Genomic DNA, 18538 nt, shown 5'->3' with positions numbered 1-18538 from the left:
CCTGAAGTGTGGTGCCCAGAATTGAACACAATACTCCAGCTGAGGCCTAACCAGTGTTTTATAAAGGTTTAGTGTAACTTCCTTGCTTTTGTACTCTATGCCTCTGTTAATAAAGCCCGGGATCCCATATGCTTTTATAGCAGCCTTCTCAACTGATCCTGCCACTTTCAAAGATTTGTGTATGTGCACCCCCAGGTCTCTCTGTTCCTGCACCCCCTTTAAAATGGTGTCATTTAGTTTATATTGTGTCTCCTCATTCTTCCTACCAAAATGTTTCAGTTCACACTTCTCTGTTAAATTTCATATGCTATGCATCTGCCCATTTCACCAGTCTATATCCTCCTGAAGGAGGACACTGTTACTATGTTCCACATTGTTTACTACATTTCCGAGTTTTGTGTCATCTGCAAACTTTGAAATTATACCCTCTATACCCAAGTCCAGGTCATTAATATATATCAAAAAAAGCAGTGGTCCTAATACTGACTCCTGGGGAACACCACTGTATACTTCCCTCCAGTATGAAAGCAATCGTTCACCACTACTCTCTGCTTTCTGTCCCCTAGCCAGTTTTGTATCCATGCTGCCACTGTCCCTTTAATCCGATCGGTTTTAATTTTGCTAACAAGTCTATTATCAAAAAATTACATATTTCATAATATCATGATTAAATTTACCCATTCCATTGTCTTTTATGTTTTTCATTCATGCTTTTATTTAAAAGCCTCAGCTTCTCCCAAAAGCTTGGGCTTGGTCTTGATATTTTTCCTAATAGTTGTGCCTAGTTAGCTGAAGGTGAAATAAAGATCGCTTATTTATGCCTGGGTAATGTTTAGGTAGTACTTTGTATGATTACCATTATACGTAACTTTCATCCTCCCAACACTAGGTGGAGCTGCTGCTTGTCCAAGTGCCTCGTGCTCCATTTCTCTAGGTGGTGCTGCAAGTTGTTTTTTGTATTTTTAACCCTGTTCCCTTCAGGTAAATTTTTTTTCAATTAATAATGTTAATTTGTTACTTTTGTTTCTTACTGTCATCAGGTAAGTTTTAGTATTTATTTTAAATAATGCAGGTTTCCTCAATCACTGCATGGAGAACTCTTCAAAGAAATGTCCATCACCCTACCACCACAATTGATACCGACGCTTGTTGTGATCAGACTCTATTGAGCAACCTTAACCCACATAAATGCATGGCAACTAGAGCAGGTCAGAGGCTGGATATTCTGCGGCTAACCTCCTGACTCCCCAAAGCCTCTCCACCACCTCCAAGTCAGGAGTGTGGTGGAATATTCTCCACTTGCCTGGATAGGTGCAGCTGCAACAACACTCAAGGAGCTCACCACCATCCAGGACAAAGCAGTCCACTTTATCGGCGCTCCATCCACCAGCTTAAATATCATTTCTCTCCCCACCGGCGTATCGTGGCTGTAATGTACACTACCTACAGGATGCTCATCACCACCTTCTCCAGGGCAACAAGGGTGGGCAATCAGTGGCCTTGTTCCTATGTTACAGCACAGAAACGGGTCATTTGGTCTGTGAAATCTGTGCCATTGTTTTTCTCTACATGAGCCACCTTGCTGAATCCCACTCTCCTCATTTCCCTGAACTTTTTTTTCAAGCTGCTATCTAATTCCATTTTGAAGAATTTATAGACTCTGCTTCAAAAATAGTTTTTGGTACAGAAATCCACATTTTGACCACTTTCTGTATGAAAAATGTTTCTAGCCTTTCCGTTAATTCTTTTTGTGATTGATTAGATAAATTTGTGCCCTCTTGTTACTATCCTGCTGACCGATGCAAACAATCTATTGGTATTTACTCTGTCGTAAACCATCATAATCTTGAAGACCTCTATCGTGTCGTCTCATAGAAACATAGAAAATAGGAGCAGAAATAGGCCATTCAGCCCTTCAAGCCTGCTCCGCCATTCAGTGTGATCATGACTGATCCCCTATCTCATTACCATATTCCCGCTCTCTCCCCATACCCCTTGATACCTTTTGTGTCTAGAAATCTATCTAGCTCCTTCTTAAATATAATCAGTGACTTGGCCTCCACCGCCTTCTGTGGTAGAGAATTCCACAGGTTCACCACCCTCTGAGTGAAGAAATTTCTCCTCATCTCAGTCCTAAATGTCCTACCCTGTATCCTGAGACTGTGACCCCCCCCCCCCCTCGTTCTGGACCCCCCAGCTAGGGGAAACATCCTCCCTGCATCCAGTCTGTCTAGCTCTGTCAGAATTTTATATGCTTCAATGAGGTTCCTTCTCATTCTTCTAAACTCGAGTGAATACAGGCCGAGTCGACCCAATCTCCCCTCATTCGACAGTGCTGCCATCCCAGGAATCAGTCTGGTGAACCTTCGCTGCACTCCCTCTATGGCAAGTATATCCTTTCTTAGGTAAGGAGACCAAAACTGCACACAATACTCCAGGTGTGGTCTCACCAAGGCCTTGTATAACTTCAGTAAGACATCCTTGCTCCTGTACTCAAATCCTCTTGCAATGAAGGCCAACATACCATTTGCCTTCCTAACTGCTTGCTGCACCTGCATGCTTGCTTTCTAACCTTTTTAACCTACTAAGCTCTCTTGGAAAAAACTTCTCAAGTCTCTCTTATAACTGTAACCTCTCATCCTTGGTAATGTCCTAGTGAATCTATGCTGCTTTTCCATTGCTTCTATATCGTTCTTGTAAGAGGGTACCCAAAGTTGTGCACAATTCTTCAACTGCAACCTAACAAAGATTTTGTTTAAGTTCAACATTATTTCCTTGCTTTTGAATTCTATGCCTTTAGATATAAAACCAAGGAATCCATTTGCCTTTTTATGACCGTATCTACTTGCACTGCCACCTTTTACTAACCTATGTATCTGCACACCAAGGTCACCACTCTTAAAATCTTCGCATTTAAGGTACATGTACTTTCTATAGTTTTGTATCCGAAATGTATTGCGTAACATTTTTTTACACTGAAATGCAATTGCCACCTCTTTGCCCATCTGCTAGCCTATCTATGCTTTTCATTTCATAGCATAAAACAATGTATCCTCTGACTCCCATGAGCAACTAGTAACAGTATATAAAAAAAATAGATATATTGGGAATGTTACAAGGTAGTAATCTCACCTCAGTTCAGATTATGGTTATAAATTGCCTGAGCATTGATGGTGTCCTTTTGAATAAGACAGGTACCTTGTGATTGTTCTGAGTATTTGCTTTTTAAAATCTGCAACCTATTATTCTATAATTTTTCTTCATATTTACTTAGTTAATGTGTCTTTAGCCAATAACTCTTTACTTTGCTACTCTATTAATCTTTTAAAATTTCAATCTTTATTTTATTCAAAATCACTGCATTACTTCATTACAGCAACCTTCCTTTGCTAATTACTGTTCAATTCTTTCATTTCATTTTGGTTCTCTAATTAAAGTGTAGTGACTCTCATTAACTGTAAGTAATAACATAGCCACAAAATGAATAAAAATCAGAAATTGCTAAGCATAGGAGACTACAGGTCGAACAAAGCCAGCAACAAATATTAAGATTTACATTTTTAATAGATCTGACATGATATACTGGATCATCATATTCTTTGCTTTATTTTGTCATCGCTTTCACTGTATGGATACTGGAAACCGTTGGGGCATGTGTTATGGTAAATTTGTGACTTGCTTATTTGTACCCGAGTACAGTTTCTTCAAATGTATGTCAGAGGATGCCTTAGCATATTGCTTTAGATAAACATTTACATAAATGATGGTCCAATGGTTTTAAACTTTAATTTTTATGCATCAAGAGGGACTTGAAAGAATATGGCGTAAGTTCGGCGCTTTCCTCATGCCCCAACTGCTTATGCTGATTTCCATTTGTTTTGCGCTGGTATTTACCATGTATGCTAATGAGATGCTCAGGAAATTTTCATGTAACCAACAGGAAGATCACTGTGAATTTCTAAGTAACATTCTGGTTACACCGTTTCAGGAAATTATGGGCTAATGAATTGACTGGTTTTGTGGCGGTTGTTGATTGTTAGCAGGCTCAAAGAGGTGGGTTTTAATGAGTATCTTAAAAGGAGGAGTTGGAGAGGTGTAGGAGTTTAGGGAGGAATTCCCGAGTGTCGGACCCAGACAGCTGAATACATGGTTGCCAATGGTATGGACTCTGACAACATCCCTATTCAGCAGAACTAGCTGGTCCCTGAGCGAAGCTGTTTCAGTGCAGCTGTGAAACTGGGATCTATCCGCCAATCGAGAAAATTGCTCAGGTATGTCCTGTTCAAAAAATGTAGGACAAATCTAAACTGGCGAATTACTGCCCTATCAGCCTCCTCCCAAGCATTAGCAAAGTGATGGCAGAAAATATCAATAATGCCATTAGGGGACACCTACTTACTTATAACCTCCATTCGGTTTCATTGACCTTCCCTCTATCATAATGTTAAGATGGGGATGTTCACTGATGATTCTACCATGTTCAGCTCGATTCATAACTCCACCGGTAACGGAGCAGCACACGTGAGTCAACAGCAGGATCTGGACAGTGTCCAGGCTTTGGATGCAAGTGTCAGGTAATGTTCGTGCCATGTAAGTGCCAAGCAATGATAATCTGCAACAAGAATAGACCCAACCACCATCTCCGTTACCTTCAATGGTACCACCACGGCTGAGTCCCCCACAGTCAACATCTTGGACCAGTCATTATCAACACCATGGCTACAAGAGCAGAGCAGAGGCTGGATACTCTGCGACAAGTGGCTCACCTGGATTGGTGCAGCTGCAGTAGCATACAAGAGCCCGATACTATCCAGGGCAAGGCAATCTACTTGGAAAGTGCTCCTGTTACTGAACTGAATATCCACCAACCGCAGACATTGAGCATGTACTGCAGCAATTTTCCAAGTTTATTTTGAAGGTACCTCCCAGCCCTGGACCACCGCTATCATCAAGAAGGACAAAAGCAGAAACATCATGGGAACGTCATCACCGGCAAGTTTCTCTCCAAGTCACATCATCATCCTGTCACTCCTTCATCACTGGGTCAAAATGAAGGAATTTTCTACCAATACTAATGTGGAAATACCAGCACCACTAGGACTGCAGCAATTGAAGAAGGTCCACCAGTATCTTCTAAGGACAATAAGTATGAGTAATAAATGCAACGTTTTCAGCATTGCCCACATCTCCAGAACAAATTATGGAAAAAAAAATCTAATTTGTCCTTGCAAAACATATGACTCAAAAACCTTGACTTATGATTGATACAAGGGACCACTCCTTGCGATGCCAGCTCACACCTGGTCTACAGTCAAGCTCTCCACATGCTTCCAAGTTTCAAGCACCTACTCATTTATTGTGGTTCATAAAGTTTTACAAAACAAAAATTCAGGATTGGTAAATAGTAAGATCAATATAACAGTGATGACACAGGAGCTAGCTGTTGGGCACCCTGTTTGTTGAAGTGCATAAATCAAATTTCACATGCCCCAGTGCTCCACTCCTTGACTGCCAACTCATGTACCTGCCCAGGCTACCTGCTGTGTCCCCACCTCAAGCGGCAGGCCATCCCTCACTCTCAATGCATACTATAGGCTGCTACTCTTGCCTAGTCTGAGACCCTTCTACCAATTCTTAATGACATTTTCTTTTACATCCACATATATTTTAATAGATAGTTAAGAGATACTGACTGCCAATTTGCTTTTAAACTGCTTGGTGTTGTGAGCTCCTTTGGATCGTTTCTGTAAAGGAGCCTTCAGGATTGTCATCTCCCAGCTTTCCAAGAAATTAAAAAAAAGACACCAAGTGCTGCAGAACAGAGGATCAAGAAGTGCTACCTGGAATGGTGGTGGAAGCAATCTGCTTGTTCATAATTTTGAAGTGCTTTTTTGTGATGGTTCTGAAGGAAGTTTAAGGATGCCTGAGAGGACATCTGTGGCATTGCACAAGGCCATTTGAAGATGAGACTGGAAGGAGGTATGTACAGAGAAAAAGTGAGAGAAACAGACATGTTTTTTTTTATTCGTTCATGGGATGTGGGCGTCGCTGGCAAGGCCAGCTTTTATTGCCCAACCCTAATTGCCCTTGAGAAGGTGGTGGTGAGCCACCTTCTTGAACCGCTGCAGTCCGTGTGGTGAAGGTTCTCCCACAGTGCTGTTAGGAAGGGAGTTCCAGGATTTTGACCCAGCGACGATGAAGGAACGGCGATATTTTTCCAAGTCGGGATGGTGTGTGACTTGGAGGGGAACGTGCAGGTGGTGTTGTTCCCATGTACCTGCTGCTCTTGTCCTTCTAGGCGGTAGAGGTTGCGGGTTTGGGAGGTGCTGTTGAAGAAGCCTTGGTGAGTTGCTGCAGTGCATCCTGTGCATGGTACACACTGCAGCCACTGTGTGCCGGTGGTGAAGGGAGCGAATGTTTAGGGTGGTGGATGGGGTGTCAATCAAGTGGGCTGCTTTGTCGTGGATGGTGTTGAGCTTCTTGAGTGTTGTTGGAGCTGCACTCATCCAAGCAAGTGGAGAGTATTCCATTACACTCCTGACTTGTGCTTTGTAGATGGTGGAAAGGCTTTGGGGAGTCAGGAGGTGAGTCACTAGAACATCCCCACCTGACCTGCTCTCATAGCCACAGTATTTATATGGCTGGTCCAGTTAAGTTTCTGGTCAATGGTGACCCCCAGGATATTGAGGGTGGGGGATTTGGCGATGGTAATGCCATTGAATGTGAAGGGGAGGTGGTTAGACTCTCTCTTGTTGGAGATGGTCATTGCCTGGCACTTGTCTGGTGCAAATGTTACTTGCCACTTATCAGCCCAAGCCTGGATGTTGTCCAGGTCTTGCTGCATGCGGGCTCGGACTGCTTCATTATCTGAGGGGTTGCGAAAGGAACTGAAGACTGTGCAATCATTAGCGAACAACCCCATTTCTGACCTTATGATGGAGGGAAGGTCAATGATGAAGCAGCTGCAGATGGTTGGGCCGAGGACACTGCCCTGAGGAACTCCTGCAGCAATGTCCTGGGGCTGAGATGATTGTCCTTCAACAATGACTACCATCTTCCTTTGTGCTAGGTATGACTTCAGCCACTGGAGAGTTTTCTCCCTGATTCACATTGACTTCAATTTTACTAGGGCTCCTTGGTGCCACACTCTGTCAAATGCTGCCTTGATGTCAAGGGCAGTCACTCTCACCTCATCTCTGGAATTCAGCTCTTTTGTCCGTGTTTGGACCAAGGCTGTAATGAGGTCTGGAGCCGAGTGGTCCTGGCGGAACCCAAACTGAGCGTCGGTGAACAGGTTATTGGTGAGTAAGTGCCACTTGAAAACACTGTTGATGACACCTTCCATCACTTTGCTGATGATTGAGAGTAGACTGATGGGGTGGTAATTGGCCGGATTGGATTTGTCCTGCTTTTTGTGGACAGGACATACCTGGTCAATTTTCCACATTGTCGGGTAGATGCCAGTGTTGTAGCTGTACTGGAACAGCTTCGCTCGAGGCGCAGCTAGTTCTGGAGCACAACGGGATGTTGTTTCTTGATATCACGTGGAGTGAATCGAATTGGCTGAAGACTGGCTTCTGAGATGGTGGGGATATCGGGAGGAGGCCGAGATGGATCATCCACTCGGCACTTCTGGCTGAAGATGGTTGCAAACGCTTCAGCCTTATCTTTTGCACTCATGTGCTGAACTCCGCCATCATTGAGGATGGGGATGTTTACAGAGCCGCCTCCTCCCGTTAGTTGTTTAATTGTCCACCACCATTCACAACTGGATGTGGCAGGACTGCAAATCTTTGATCTGATCTGTTGGTTGTGGAATCGCTTAGCTCTGTCTATAGCCGTTGCTTCTGCTGTTTAGCATGCATGTAGTCCTGAGTTGTAGCTTCACCAGCTTGGCACCTCATCTTTAGGTAAGCCTGGTGCTGCTCCGGGCATGCTCTTCTACATTCCTCATTGAACCAGGGTTGATCCCCTGGCCTGTTGGTAATGATGGAGTGAGGAATATGCCGGGCCATGAGGTTACAGATTGTGCTCGAATACAATTCTGCTGCTGCTGATGGCCCACAGCGGCTCATGGATGCCCAGTTTTGAGCTGTTAGTTCGGTTCTGAATCTATCCCATTTAGCACGGTGATAGTGCCACACAACACATTGGATGGTATCCTCAGTGCGAAGATGGGACTTCATCTCCACGAGGACTATGCGGTGGTCACTCCTACCAATACTGTCATGGACAGATGCATCTGCGTCAGGTCGGTTGGTGAGGATGAGGTCAAGTAGGTTTTTCCCTCGTGTTGGTTCACTCACCACCTGCTGCAGGCTCAGTCTGGCAGCTATGTCCTTCAGGACTCTGCCAGCCCGGTCAATAGTAGTGCTACTGAGCCACTCTTGGTGATGGACATTGAAGTCCCCCACCCAGAGTACATTCTGTGCCCTTGCTACCCTCAGTGCTTCCTCCAAATGGTGTTCAACATGGAGGAGGGCTGATTCATCAGCTGAGGGAGGGCGGTAGGTGGTAATCAGCAGGAGGTTTCCTTGTCCATGTTTGACCTGATGCCATGAGATTTCATGGGGTCCAGTGTCAAAGTGATATACAGTCAGGAGGGCCACTCCCTCCTGACTGTATATCACTTTACCGCCACCTCTGGTGGGTCTGTCCTGCCGGTGGGACAGGACATCGCCAGGGATGGTGATGGAAGAGTCTGGGACGTTGGCTGAAAGGTTTGATTCTGTGAGTATGGCTATGTCAGGCTGTTGCTTGACTAATCTGTGGGACAGTTCTCCCAATTTTGGCACAAGTCCCCAGATGTTAGTGAGGAGGACTTTGCAGGGTCGACTGGGCTTGGTTTGCCTTTGTCGTGTCCGGTGCCTAGTGGTCCGATGCTGGGTGGTCCGTCCGGTTTTATTCTTATTATGACTTTTTTTAGCGAGATTTTACAACTGAGTGGCTTGCTCGGCCATTTCAGAGGGCAATTAAGAATCAATCACATTGCTGTGGGTCTGGAGTCACATATAGGCCAGACCGGGTAAGGATGGCAGGTTTCCTTTCCTGAAGGATATTAGTGAACCAGATGGGTTTTTACGACAATCTGGTGGTTTCATGGGCACTAATACTGATACTAGTATTTTAATTCCAGATTTTATTTAATTAATTGAATTTAAATTCCCCAGCTGCCGTGGTGGGATTTCAACTCATGACTCCGTATTATTAGTCCAGGCCTCTGGTTTACTAGTCCAGTAACATAACCAACATGTACGCAAGCTACCATGCATAGTTAAAAGGAGAGAAAATATATGATACACAGAAGAGGAATGGGACATTTATGGAAGGAGGGGAGAGCAACAAAAGATTTTGAGATGAAAAAAAATAACATGCAGAAAAAATGGATGACAAACATAAATATGGAGTGAGTCAGAAATAGAGAGTGAGATGAGCAGAAAAGCTGTTAAATGAACAGAAAACCAATTTTTTTATTGCTATTTTTGTCTCTAAGCAACACCATGGGAAATCAACTTGTTCTTATAATTTTTACAGATGCCACCTCTTGACTCAAGCTGTATAGAGAATGCAATTAACTGTGCAGGAAAGGAAATGCAAAGTTCAGATCAAACATAAAAATAGTTGGTATGATTTTGAAATGACATGAAAGGAAATACGCAAGCTCAGAAAAAGAATTTGCTGACTTGTACAACCACGTTGTTGAATACATTTTGAGTTCGTGATTCACTGCGTTAGCAGATGCTTCTTTGGATCATTTCAATAAAGAAACCATCAGCACATTGGGATAAAAATTACAAGTGCTTTAATACTTCATTGTGTTGCACTAATTTGGATGTTAAGCACAGCACCAGTATACCAATAAACAGGCTTGCAATTCATAATCTTAAAATAGAAACCTCAGTGCTGCAAAATAGCAACTGGCTGCTTTCTCTGCATCAGAAAGGTGTTGGTTCAATATCTCATGCTGGCATTTCACTGCACTGCTGAAGGCACTACCCTTTAGATGAGGCATGTTCCAAGTTCTCTTAGCCTATGCTGATCGACAGTATACCAAATAATTGAGGGAGTTTTGGTCAATATTCTCTCAATTTTATTTATTGTGAAAAACTCATTTAACATTTCACTGATGTAATCTTTTGACCTTGCCTGAATAAACTGTGAATTTATTTTTTACGTTATTTTATTAAAACTTCCATTTGTTCATAAAATGTATTTATTGACATCATTTTTCTTAATGTTCTCACAATGGCCATTTTGCAATTGGGTCACCAAACAATTAGGCTATATCAGATCATATTATTTGTATAGTACCACAATGGTCAATATTTTTTATTGTTTAAAAACCAGCATTTGTAATGTTACTGAAAAAGTGAAGCCAGAAAATTCAAAAATCTGAGCCAGCCAGTGCTTCCTTTAGTTATAAAATCCTTAGGCTACATATAGCCTGAGGGCAGGGGAGAGACTTTCAGTGCAGGGATGTCCAAATTACTTGTTTATAGTGGAAATCTTTCATTCACCACTTTTCCAGAAAATTGTATTTGTTGCTAAATTGTGCAAGGAACTGGTATTTGGCACTGATATTTGAGGACAGTCTTCAGTTTACATCAGTTTTTTAGATCTTTTAGCACAATCATCTTGCTTCATTCTCAGTCTCCAGAAGTGTGAGCATATTGATAGATCAGCTGCTGTTATCCATAATTTCCACAATGACCTGAATGCACGGTCTCTGGGAGCTAATGGTTCCAAGAACGTCAGTAAACCACGCCAGTTTGATGCCCTCTGCATGTGAGGCCAAGCAATTCACCAAGGATATGCACAAGGGTGTGTGATGAGATGTCATGTTGTTCATTTATGTATTTTGTTTGTTATGGCACATTAAATGTTATCATCATCACCACTGCCACGTCTTTGGCCATTATTGTGTCCCGTGTGTGTATTCGCCATTTCATTTGCTTGATCATGAATGCCAAGACATGATGACACCCATTGGGCGGGTGTGTGGGTGTATGCGTGGTTGAAAGATTGTCTTGTGCAAAGGGAGGGGAGGGGTGGGGTTGGTTGGTGATGGTTGTTCCGGGTGGCCTTATTAGCTCAAAGTCTTCAATTTGCACATCTCATTATGAGAACCTGATGAGGGAACCACAGGCATCAATGTACACCGCTGCTCTGGTGATAGGTTCCCCATCTTCATTTTCCTACTCCTCCTCCTCTTCTTCAATGATGCCACCAGCTGAGGATGCTTGATGAGCGCATTTGAACTCCTCCACCTGTGGGTTGAGAAGGGATCTGGTCCGGGTAAATTGGAATCAAAGATTGGCAGGCAAAGCTGTAATCGAATGATGGACAGCCTTTAAAGAGGAGGTGGTTTGGGTACAGTCTAGGTACATTCCCACGATGGGGGGGAAAGGTAGAGCAACTAAAGCCAGAGCTCCCTGGCTGACTGAAGAGATAGAGAGTAAGATGAAGCCGAAAATGGGGATGAATGACAGATGTCAGGTTGATAATACGAGTGAGAACCAGGCTGAATATAGAAAGTACAGAGGAGAAGTGAAAAAGGAAATAAGAGGGACAAAGAGAGAGTATGAGAATAGACTGGTGGCTAACATAAAAGGGAATCCAAAAGTCTTCTTTAGGCAAATAAATAGTAAACGGGTTGCAAGAGGGGTGGGGCCTATTAGGGACCAAAAAGGAGATCTGCGCATGGAGGCAGTGGGCATGGCTGAGGCACTAAATGAGTACTTTGCATCTGTCTTTACCTCTTTTACTGTGCCTTTGGCAGCATCTTCTTCCTTTGTAGTTAGGATACTGGATGGGCTAAAAATTGATAGAGGAGGTACCAGAAAGGCTGGCTGTCCTTGGGTAGATAAGTCACCTGGTCCAGATGGGATGCATCCTAGGTTGCTGAGGGAAGGAAGGAAGGGTGGAAATTGCGGAGTTGCTGGCCATAAAGTTCCATTCCTCCTTAGATATGGGGGTGGTGCCAGAGGACTGGAGAATTGCAAATGTTGCACCCTTGTTCAAAAAAGGGTGTAAGGATGAACCCCGCAAATACAAGCCAGTCAGTTTAGCCTTGGTGGCTGGGAAGCTTTTAGAAACTATAATCCGGGTCAAAATTAATAGTCTCTTGGACAAGTCTGGATTAAAAAAGGAAAGCCAGCACGGATTTCTTAAAGGCAAATAGTGTTAACTAACGCCATTGAATTTTTTGATGAGGTAACAGAGGTGAACGGGAAGATATATAGTGGTGTTCCCCAGGGGTCAGTAGTCGGACCACTGCTTTTTTTGATTTTATATTTTTTAAATTTTTTTTTTATATATATATAATTACTTGGTGTGCAGGGCACAATTTCAAAATTTGCAGATGACACAAAACTTGGAAGTGTAGTAAACAGCGAGGAGGATAATAATAGACTTTAAGAGGACATAGACAGGCTGGTGGAATGGGGGGGACACATGGCAGATGAAATTTAATGCTGTGAAGTATGAAGTGATACATTTTGGCAGGAAGAATGAGGAGAGGCAATATAAACTAATTGGTACAATTCTAAAGGGGATGCAGGAAGAGAGACCTGGGGGTACATGTGCACAAATCTTTGAAGATGGCAGGACAGGTTGAGAAAGAGTTTACAAAAGCATACGGCATCCTGGGCTTTATAAATGTAAATAGAGGCATGGGGGTCGATTTTAGGATGGCCGAGCGGGTGCGTTGAGGGTGGGAGGGTGGGGGGGCTCGTAAAATCGGGGAATCCCGGAGTGGGTTCAGAGCCCGGCTCCAAGCCGCCCACATCTGGGTTCCTCAATGACGCGTTCGGGTGTGCGCAATTAAAGCCAGAGGGATGACAATTTAAATACTTACTTACCTAGTGAGAATTGTAAACAATTTTACAACACCAAGTTATAGTCCAGCAATTTTATTTTAAATTCACAAGCTTTCGGAGGCTTCCTCCTTCCTCAGGTGAACTAAATGAAATCCTCGAAATGAAATCGCATTTATAATTCACCGAACAATGCTTGTACTTGTACTTGACAGACCTCATTGATTGGAGATTTTGGCGGGCTGCATCCTCAGCGTGTTTCCCGTGCTATGGGAAACACTCCCTGTTGGAGCAGACGTGTTTCAGTCAGCAGCCAGTGGGAGATGCAAAGGTTTTTTTGATAGTTGTGAATACCTCATTTATTGCTGCAGTGCACTCTGTCACTTTAGACAAAGTTTTGGCTGCATCACCTTTGTGTTTCCACTCAAAATTATTAATTTATACCCTAAACTCTGCTGTGCAAACACATTTACCTACTTTGTGGACCCCCTCAAACTCACACCGTCAGGATGGGGGGGGGCGCCATGACTGCATTTATCGCTTCATCCGAGGACAAGCAATATCACCAGCCTCGCCAGGCACGCTGTCCACCTCCGCCACATGGAGCTCCACAACACAGTGCTGCGCCACAGGCACCTGCACAAAATAGTCGTGCAACTACACATACACCCACTGTCGGGTGACCCGATGGGTGGCACCAAGTGTGGGAGTTCATGGAGAACCTCATGAAAGGGACTTATTGCACAAGCCAGTCAAGAATGGCCAAGACGTGGCAGTAGTGGTGACAATATAATATTTAATGTGAGTTGAACCAAAATCAAATATAAATAAAAAACATGACAAACCATCAAACACCCTTGCGCATCGCCTTTGTGCTCACAAAATCTTTGCCTTACGCTTCCTACTACTCATACGTGATGCATCCCCTGTGGCTGCAGCAGAGGTAGTGGCAGGTTGGGTGAGGGTGACCGTGAAAGAGATGCATCAGAGGGTATGAGACAGAGCCATGAGATTGTATGAGGATTGTGTTGAGTGGTAGTGGTGGGATGAGTACTGGGGAGGTGAGTAAGTGCAGGTAAGTTGAGGATGTGGTTTGAGTGGGTGTGAGGAGTGATGTGATGTAGTGTTGGCAGTGCAGAAGGAGTTGTGGGGTGGGGGCGGTGATGTGGAAGATGGAGAATGAGTAAGTGTACTCACTTTGGCTGACCTAGTTAGGTCATTGAAGCGCTTCCTGCACTGTATCCAGGTGTAGGATATGTTGCTGGTGCTGCAGACCTCCTCAGCCACCTCAAGCCAGGCCTTCTTGGTGGCTGAGGCAGGCCACTTCCTCCCTCTACCGGGTAGAATATCTCTCTCCTCCTCCTCACCCATCCAGTAACACCTGGAGTGAGGCATCATTAAACCTGGGAGCAGCCTTTCCCCTGGGCTGCTCTGTGATGTAATTTTGGCTGTTTGCTACAGGAGCAGCATTGGAGGATTGCCCCTTTAAATATGGTTCCTCCAGCTTGACAGCCTGTGATGGGGGTGTGCAATCCCCCCACTGCTCAGGTTTCTAACAGGAAACCCAGAAGCCAAGGTAAGTGGCTTCAATTTGCTCGCAATCACGCGGGGAACCCACCAATTTTACTGGGCAGGTTACCCACGTGCCCAGTCGACCTCCTGCTGCCACCTGCCTCCCTGGTAATATCAGGGCCATAGAGTACAAAAGCAAGGAAGTTATGTTGAACCTTTTATAAAACACAACTAGAGTATTGTGTCTAATTCTGGGCACTGCACTTTAGGAAGGATGTGGAAGCCTTAGAGAGGATGCAGAAAAAAATTACTAGAATGGTTCCAGGGATGAGGGATTCCAGTTACGTGGATAGACTGGAAAAGCTGGGGTTGTTCTCCTTGGAGCAGAGAAAGTTCAGAGGAGATTTGATAGAAGTGTCTAAACCCTTCATGCTTTTGAACAAAGCAAATAAAGAGAAACTGTTCCCATTGGCGGAAGAGTCGAGAACCAGAGGACACAGATTTAAGATGATTTGCAAAAGAACCAAAGGCGACATGAGGAAAAACTTTTTTACAGAGCGAGTGGTTAGGATCTGGAATGCGCTGCCTGAAAGGGTGGTGGAACAGAGTCAATTGTGGCTTTCTAAAAGGAATTGGATAAATACTTGAAGGGAAAAAAATTGTAGGGCTATGGGGAAGGAGCAGGGAAATAGGACCAACTGGATTGCTCTTACAAAGTACTGGCATGGACTCAGTGGGTCGAATGGCCTCCTTCTGTGCTGTAACCATTCTATGACATGACGTCTCTTGCTGCAAGGCACTGATGTAGCCTTCCTTTATCTTCTGCTTCCTCTCTTTCTCCCAGGTCTTCCTCGTCTGATGATGACTGCTGCTCCTCCTCCAAATGCAGCCTCTCTGCAATGCAGTGTTGTTCAATATGCAGCAGACCATGATGATGCGTGACACTCTAATTTGGGGCATATGTTAGGAAGCCCCCACCCAGTGGTCCAAACATCTAAATCTCTGCTTGAGCAGTCCTAACGTGTCTCTACAAAGACCCTGGTTGTGCCCTGGATTTGGTTGTACCTGTGCTGCTCAGGTGTGGTGGAGTTGCGCTTTGTGTTATTGGCCACGCCTGCAGCAGTCACCCTGTCACGTTCTTCACAGGGTACAATAAAAGCATTGTGGCAGTTCCCTGGGCATCTTGTTCAGGCATGCATGATTATATTCCTTTGATTGGCCGCTTTCTGTACGTTGATAGAGTGGAATCCTTTTCTGTTGATGAATATTGCTGGCTCATGCCCAGATGGCCACATGTACACAGTCAATCACACCCTGCACATGAGGGAAGGCAGCAACTGCTGCAAAGCCACAAGTTCTGTCCTGTTGACTTCTAAGATCAGTGGGGAACGTGATGTACTGCTCTGCCCTGGAAAAGAGGGCATCAATCACCTGCTTAATGCAACAGTGAACTGCAGCCTGAGATGCAGCTGATGTTGGCCTACTCCTGTTCCTATTTCTATGTTCCCTGTTACAACCTAAAAGGAGCCAGTGGCATAAAAATTCTGGGCTGCGGTAACTTTGAGAGCCCCTGGCATTGCATGCCCCTGCAAACCCTCCCCCCCTCTACCCTGGTGGAGCTGACAGCAGGTCCCATTGAAGGAGGTTGCAGGGGCCTGCGACAGCCTGCCTTGAAAAGCGCAGCCTCCTCCTACACTGCTCCTTAGTTTGGCCCAAGAAGGTGAGTCTTGGCCTCTAGGCCTGGTGTGCTAAATACGGCCTCATGTGCACAGCCCCTCTCACCTTTTGTCTTCTAGTGCTGGTGGTGGTTGCTGAGGCTGCTGCTCCTCTTCTAAGTCTTGCTCCATCCAGAAAAAAGAAGCAAGAATGGCACCCATTAAAAGTAGAGAAAGCTGAGTAAAGGGTTGTAAGGTAACAAAAGTGTAGAAGTTGCGATCTGCAAGCTGGAAACAGTCCTGGCAATTCAGACAGCGAAGGACCCTGTGATCCAATGAGTGATGTCTGAGAGCCCCCTTTTATAGTGCTTCAGGAGATGGTGTTAGATAACCTTGTTAACTGTCAGACAACCTCAGAAGGGACTTTAACCTTGATAACTGTCAGATGACCTCAGAGGGAGCCTTAACCTTCTTACTTGACAAACGTAAGGATATAAATGAAATAACGTGAAAAGAAAAAAAGCACAGCAGATTTGAACAAGACCTACCATGCTCTGCTGCTGCCCAGAGCCTTGGACCGGGTAATACCGACCTTGATTCTGTTAATTGTTGCTTGAATACTGTGTGTATTATTGATTCTGCTAATGTTACAATAAAGCCTTGTTATACCCAATTGGGAGTGTCAAGCCCAATTATTGGCAGTGTCATCTAGGGCCGAGTATCCTCCGACACCTGGCTCAACACTGGTGGGACTGAGAACGAGCAGGGCATGCGCTGTTTTAAGCTAAAATGTAGTGGGAAATGGTATGATGTCTTCAGAGCGCAATTTTGACCTTTTAATTAGGACTCCACTTGCCTGGGGCGCTTTCCAGAAACGCAGCCAGAAACAGGTCGGTTAAAATGGTGCAGAGAGGGAACTGTGTGGGGAGGCCCCAGATGTGACTTTAACCACCACCCCCCCTCCCACACAGCTGCTGACAGGCAGGCTGGGTTAAAATCATCTCTGTTGTTCAACCGCCCCCCCCCACCCCCAAAAAAAAAGGTTTAAAATTCATCCCTTGAGTATGATGTAAATGGGTGCTGTACTTGTTGAAAGGGAGCATTTTATTTCTCATGCACACAAAGGAATTTCAGTATGTGTCGGTACCCCTGCTAGCTGTCCAACCCAACTATCTACTCCAGGCCCATTTTCCTGTTCTTGCCCCTGTATCCTGTTATACACTTTTAAATGCTGTGATTGATTTGGCTTCAGCGGCCACTTGTGTTGGTTTCTATATCCTAAAAACTATTTGCACGAAAATGTTTTTTAAAACCTCCCTTCTAATGCTTCTGGTACTAATCCTGAGTTTATGCCTCCTTATTACTGATTCACCACCCACCAGAAATAATTCTATTTTCGCTGGTTGGTGAAAGTAAATAATCTTTCATTATTTAGCCCCTCAAACCCTTTCAGAAATGAGAACATTTCTATTTGATATCCCTTTACCTTTGTCCCAGTGAATACAGACCTAGTTTTTTTAAGTGTCTCATTATAACTATTTCCTCAACTCTATTGAATCTGCATTGTACCATTTCCATGCTTCCAGTATTCCTTCATTAATATGGTGCCCAAAACACAACTACAGCTATACAAAATACTCCAGCTATGGCCTAAATAATGTCTTCTACAGATTAATCGTTATTCCTTGCTTCGGTATTCGTGGCTCTACGTATAAAACCCGGGTTGTATGGGTAGAATAGTGATAACACCTTTGACCAGCTGCATTCTTTGGCTCCAAACACTGGTTCTTACTTGGCGTATAGCTTTCATCTGTGGCTCTCAGTAGCTACCTGTGCACTGGTGGTTGCACACCTTGTCGTCAGGAACTGGAAGAGAACCATCACGTTGTTTTCATGTTGTCTACATGTGAAATGGTATTTGCAAGTTTGCTGTGAATAATTCTGATTTCAGACTGGTACCTGGAGTCAAGAGTTGTCATAGGTATTGCATAGTATAAGTTTAAGCATCACAACTGATATTTATTTGAGCTTTTATTTTGCAGAAAGGTGCATTTTATATTTACCAAATTGTAACCTTTAAGGATGTGCATCATATGGGGAGAAATATTTTCCACTTTTTATATATAAAAAAAAATCTTTTTGGAGAAGGCCATCTCCAAGCTTGCTACAAATCATGTAAAATAGAGAAAGGACGAATTTCAATGTTAAAATGAATCAGTTCATAAAATACACAGTAAATAATCATATCTATTCAATATCTTTATTTTACAGGAGTATGTTGCTAAGGTAACTGAGTGCGAGGAGGAGAACAGTACCCTACTTACAACAAAGGAATATCTGGAAAAACAAATTGCTGTAAGTTCTTTATAATGGCCATGGTTTAGTCTGGATCTTTTAATCACTCGATAATGGATATAATTTTCAGATTTCTGTAGTTTTTTTCCTTTTACTTACGTACTCTTGAGAAGGCCATCTCCAAGGCTTTTGAAAAATGAGACTGGGCTCAGCAAATAATGGATGTAAAATCTTTAGCATTTTTATGTAATTACTGTACTT

The 18538-nt window shown here is 43.8% G+C and overlaps 1 protein-coding gene across 1 annotated transcript in view; it reads left to right on the top strand.

Annotated features, from left to right (window-relative positions):
* The window catches only part of LOC137333349 (early endosome antigen 1), a 586801-nt gene that overhangs the window by 75214 nt on the left and 493049 nt on the right, over nt 1-18538 (top strand). The window contains exon 4 of the mRNA XM_067997503.1: nt 18254-18337. Coding sequence (XP_067853604.1) covers nt 18254-18337 — 84 coding nt within the window. The remainder of the gene's footprint in view (nt 1-18253; nt 18338-18538) is intronic.

The sequence above is a fragment of the Heptranchias perlo genome, chromosome 16 (genome assembly GCF_035084215.1).
Source record: "Heptranchias perlo isolate sHepPer1 chromosome 16, sHepPer1.hap1, whole genome shotgun sequence".
Taxonomy (NCBI): Eukaryota; Metazoa; Chordata; class Chondrichthyes; order Hexanchiformes; family Hexanchidae; genus Heptranchias; species Heptranchias perlo.
The sequence above is the reverse complement of the archived record's forward strand: the minus strand, read 5'-3'. Positions and strand labels throughout refer to the sequence as shown.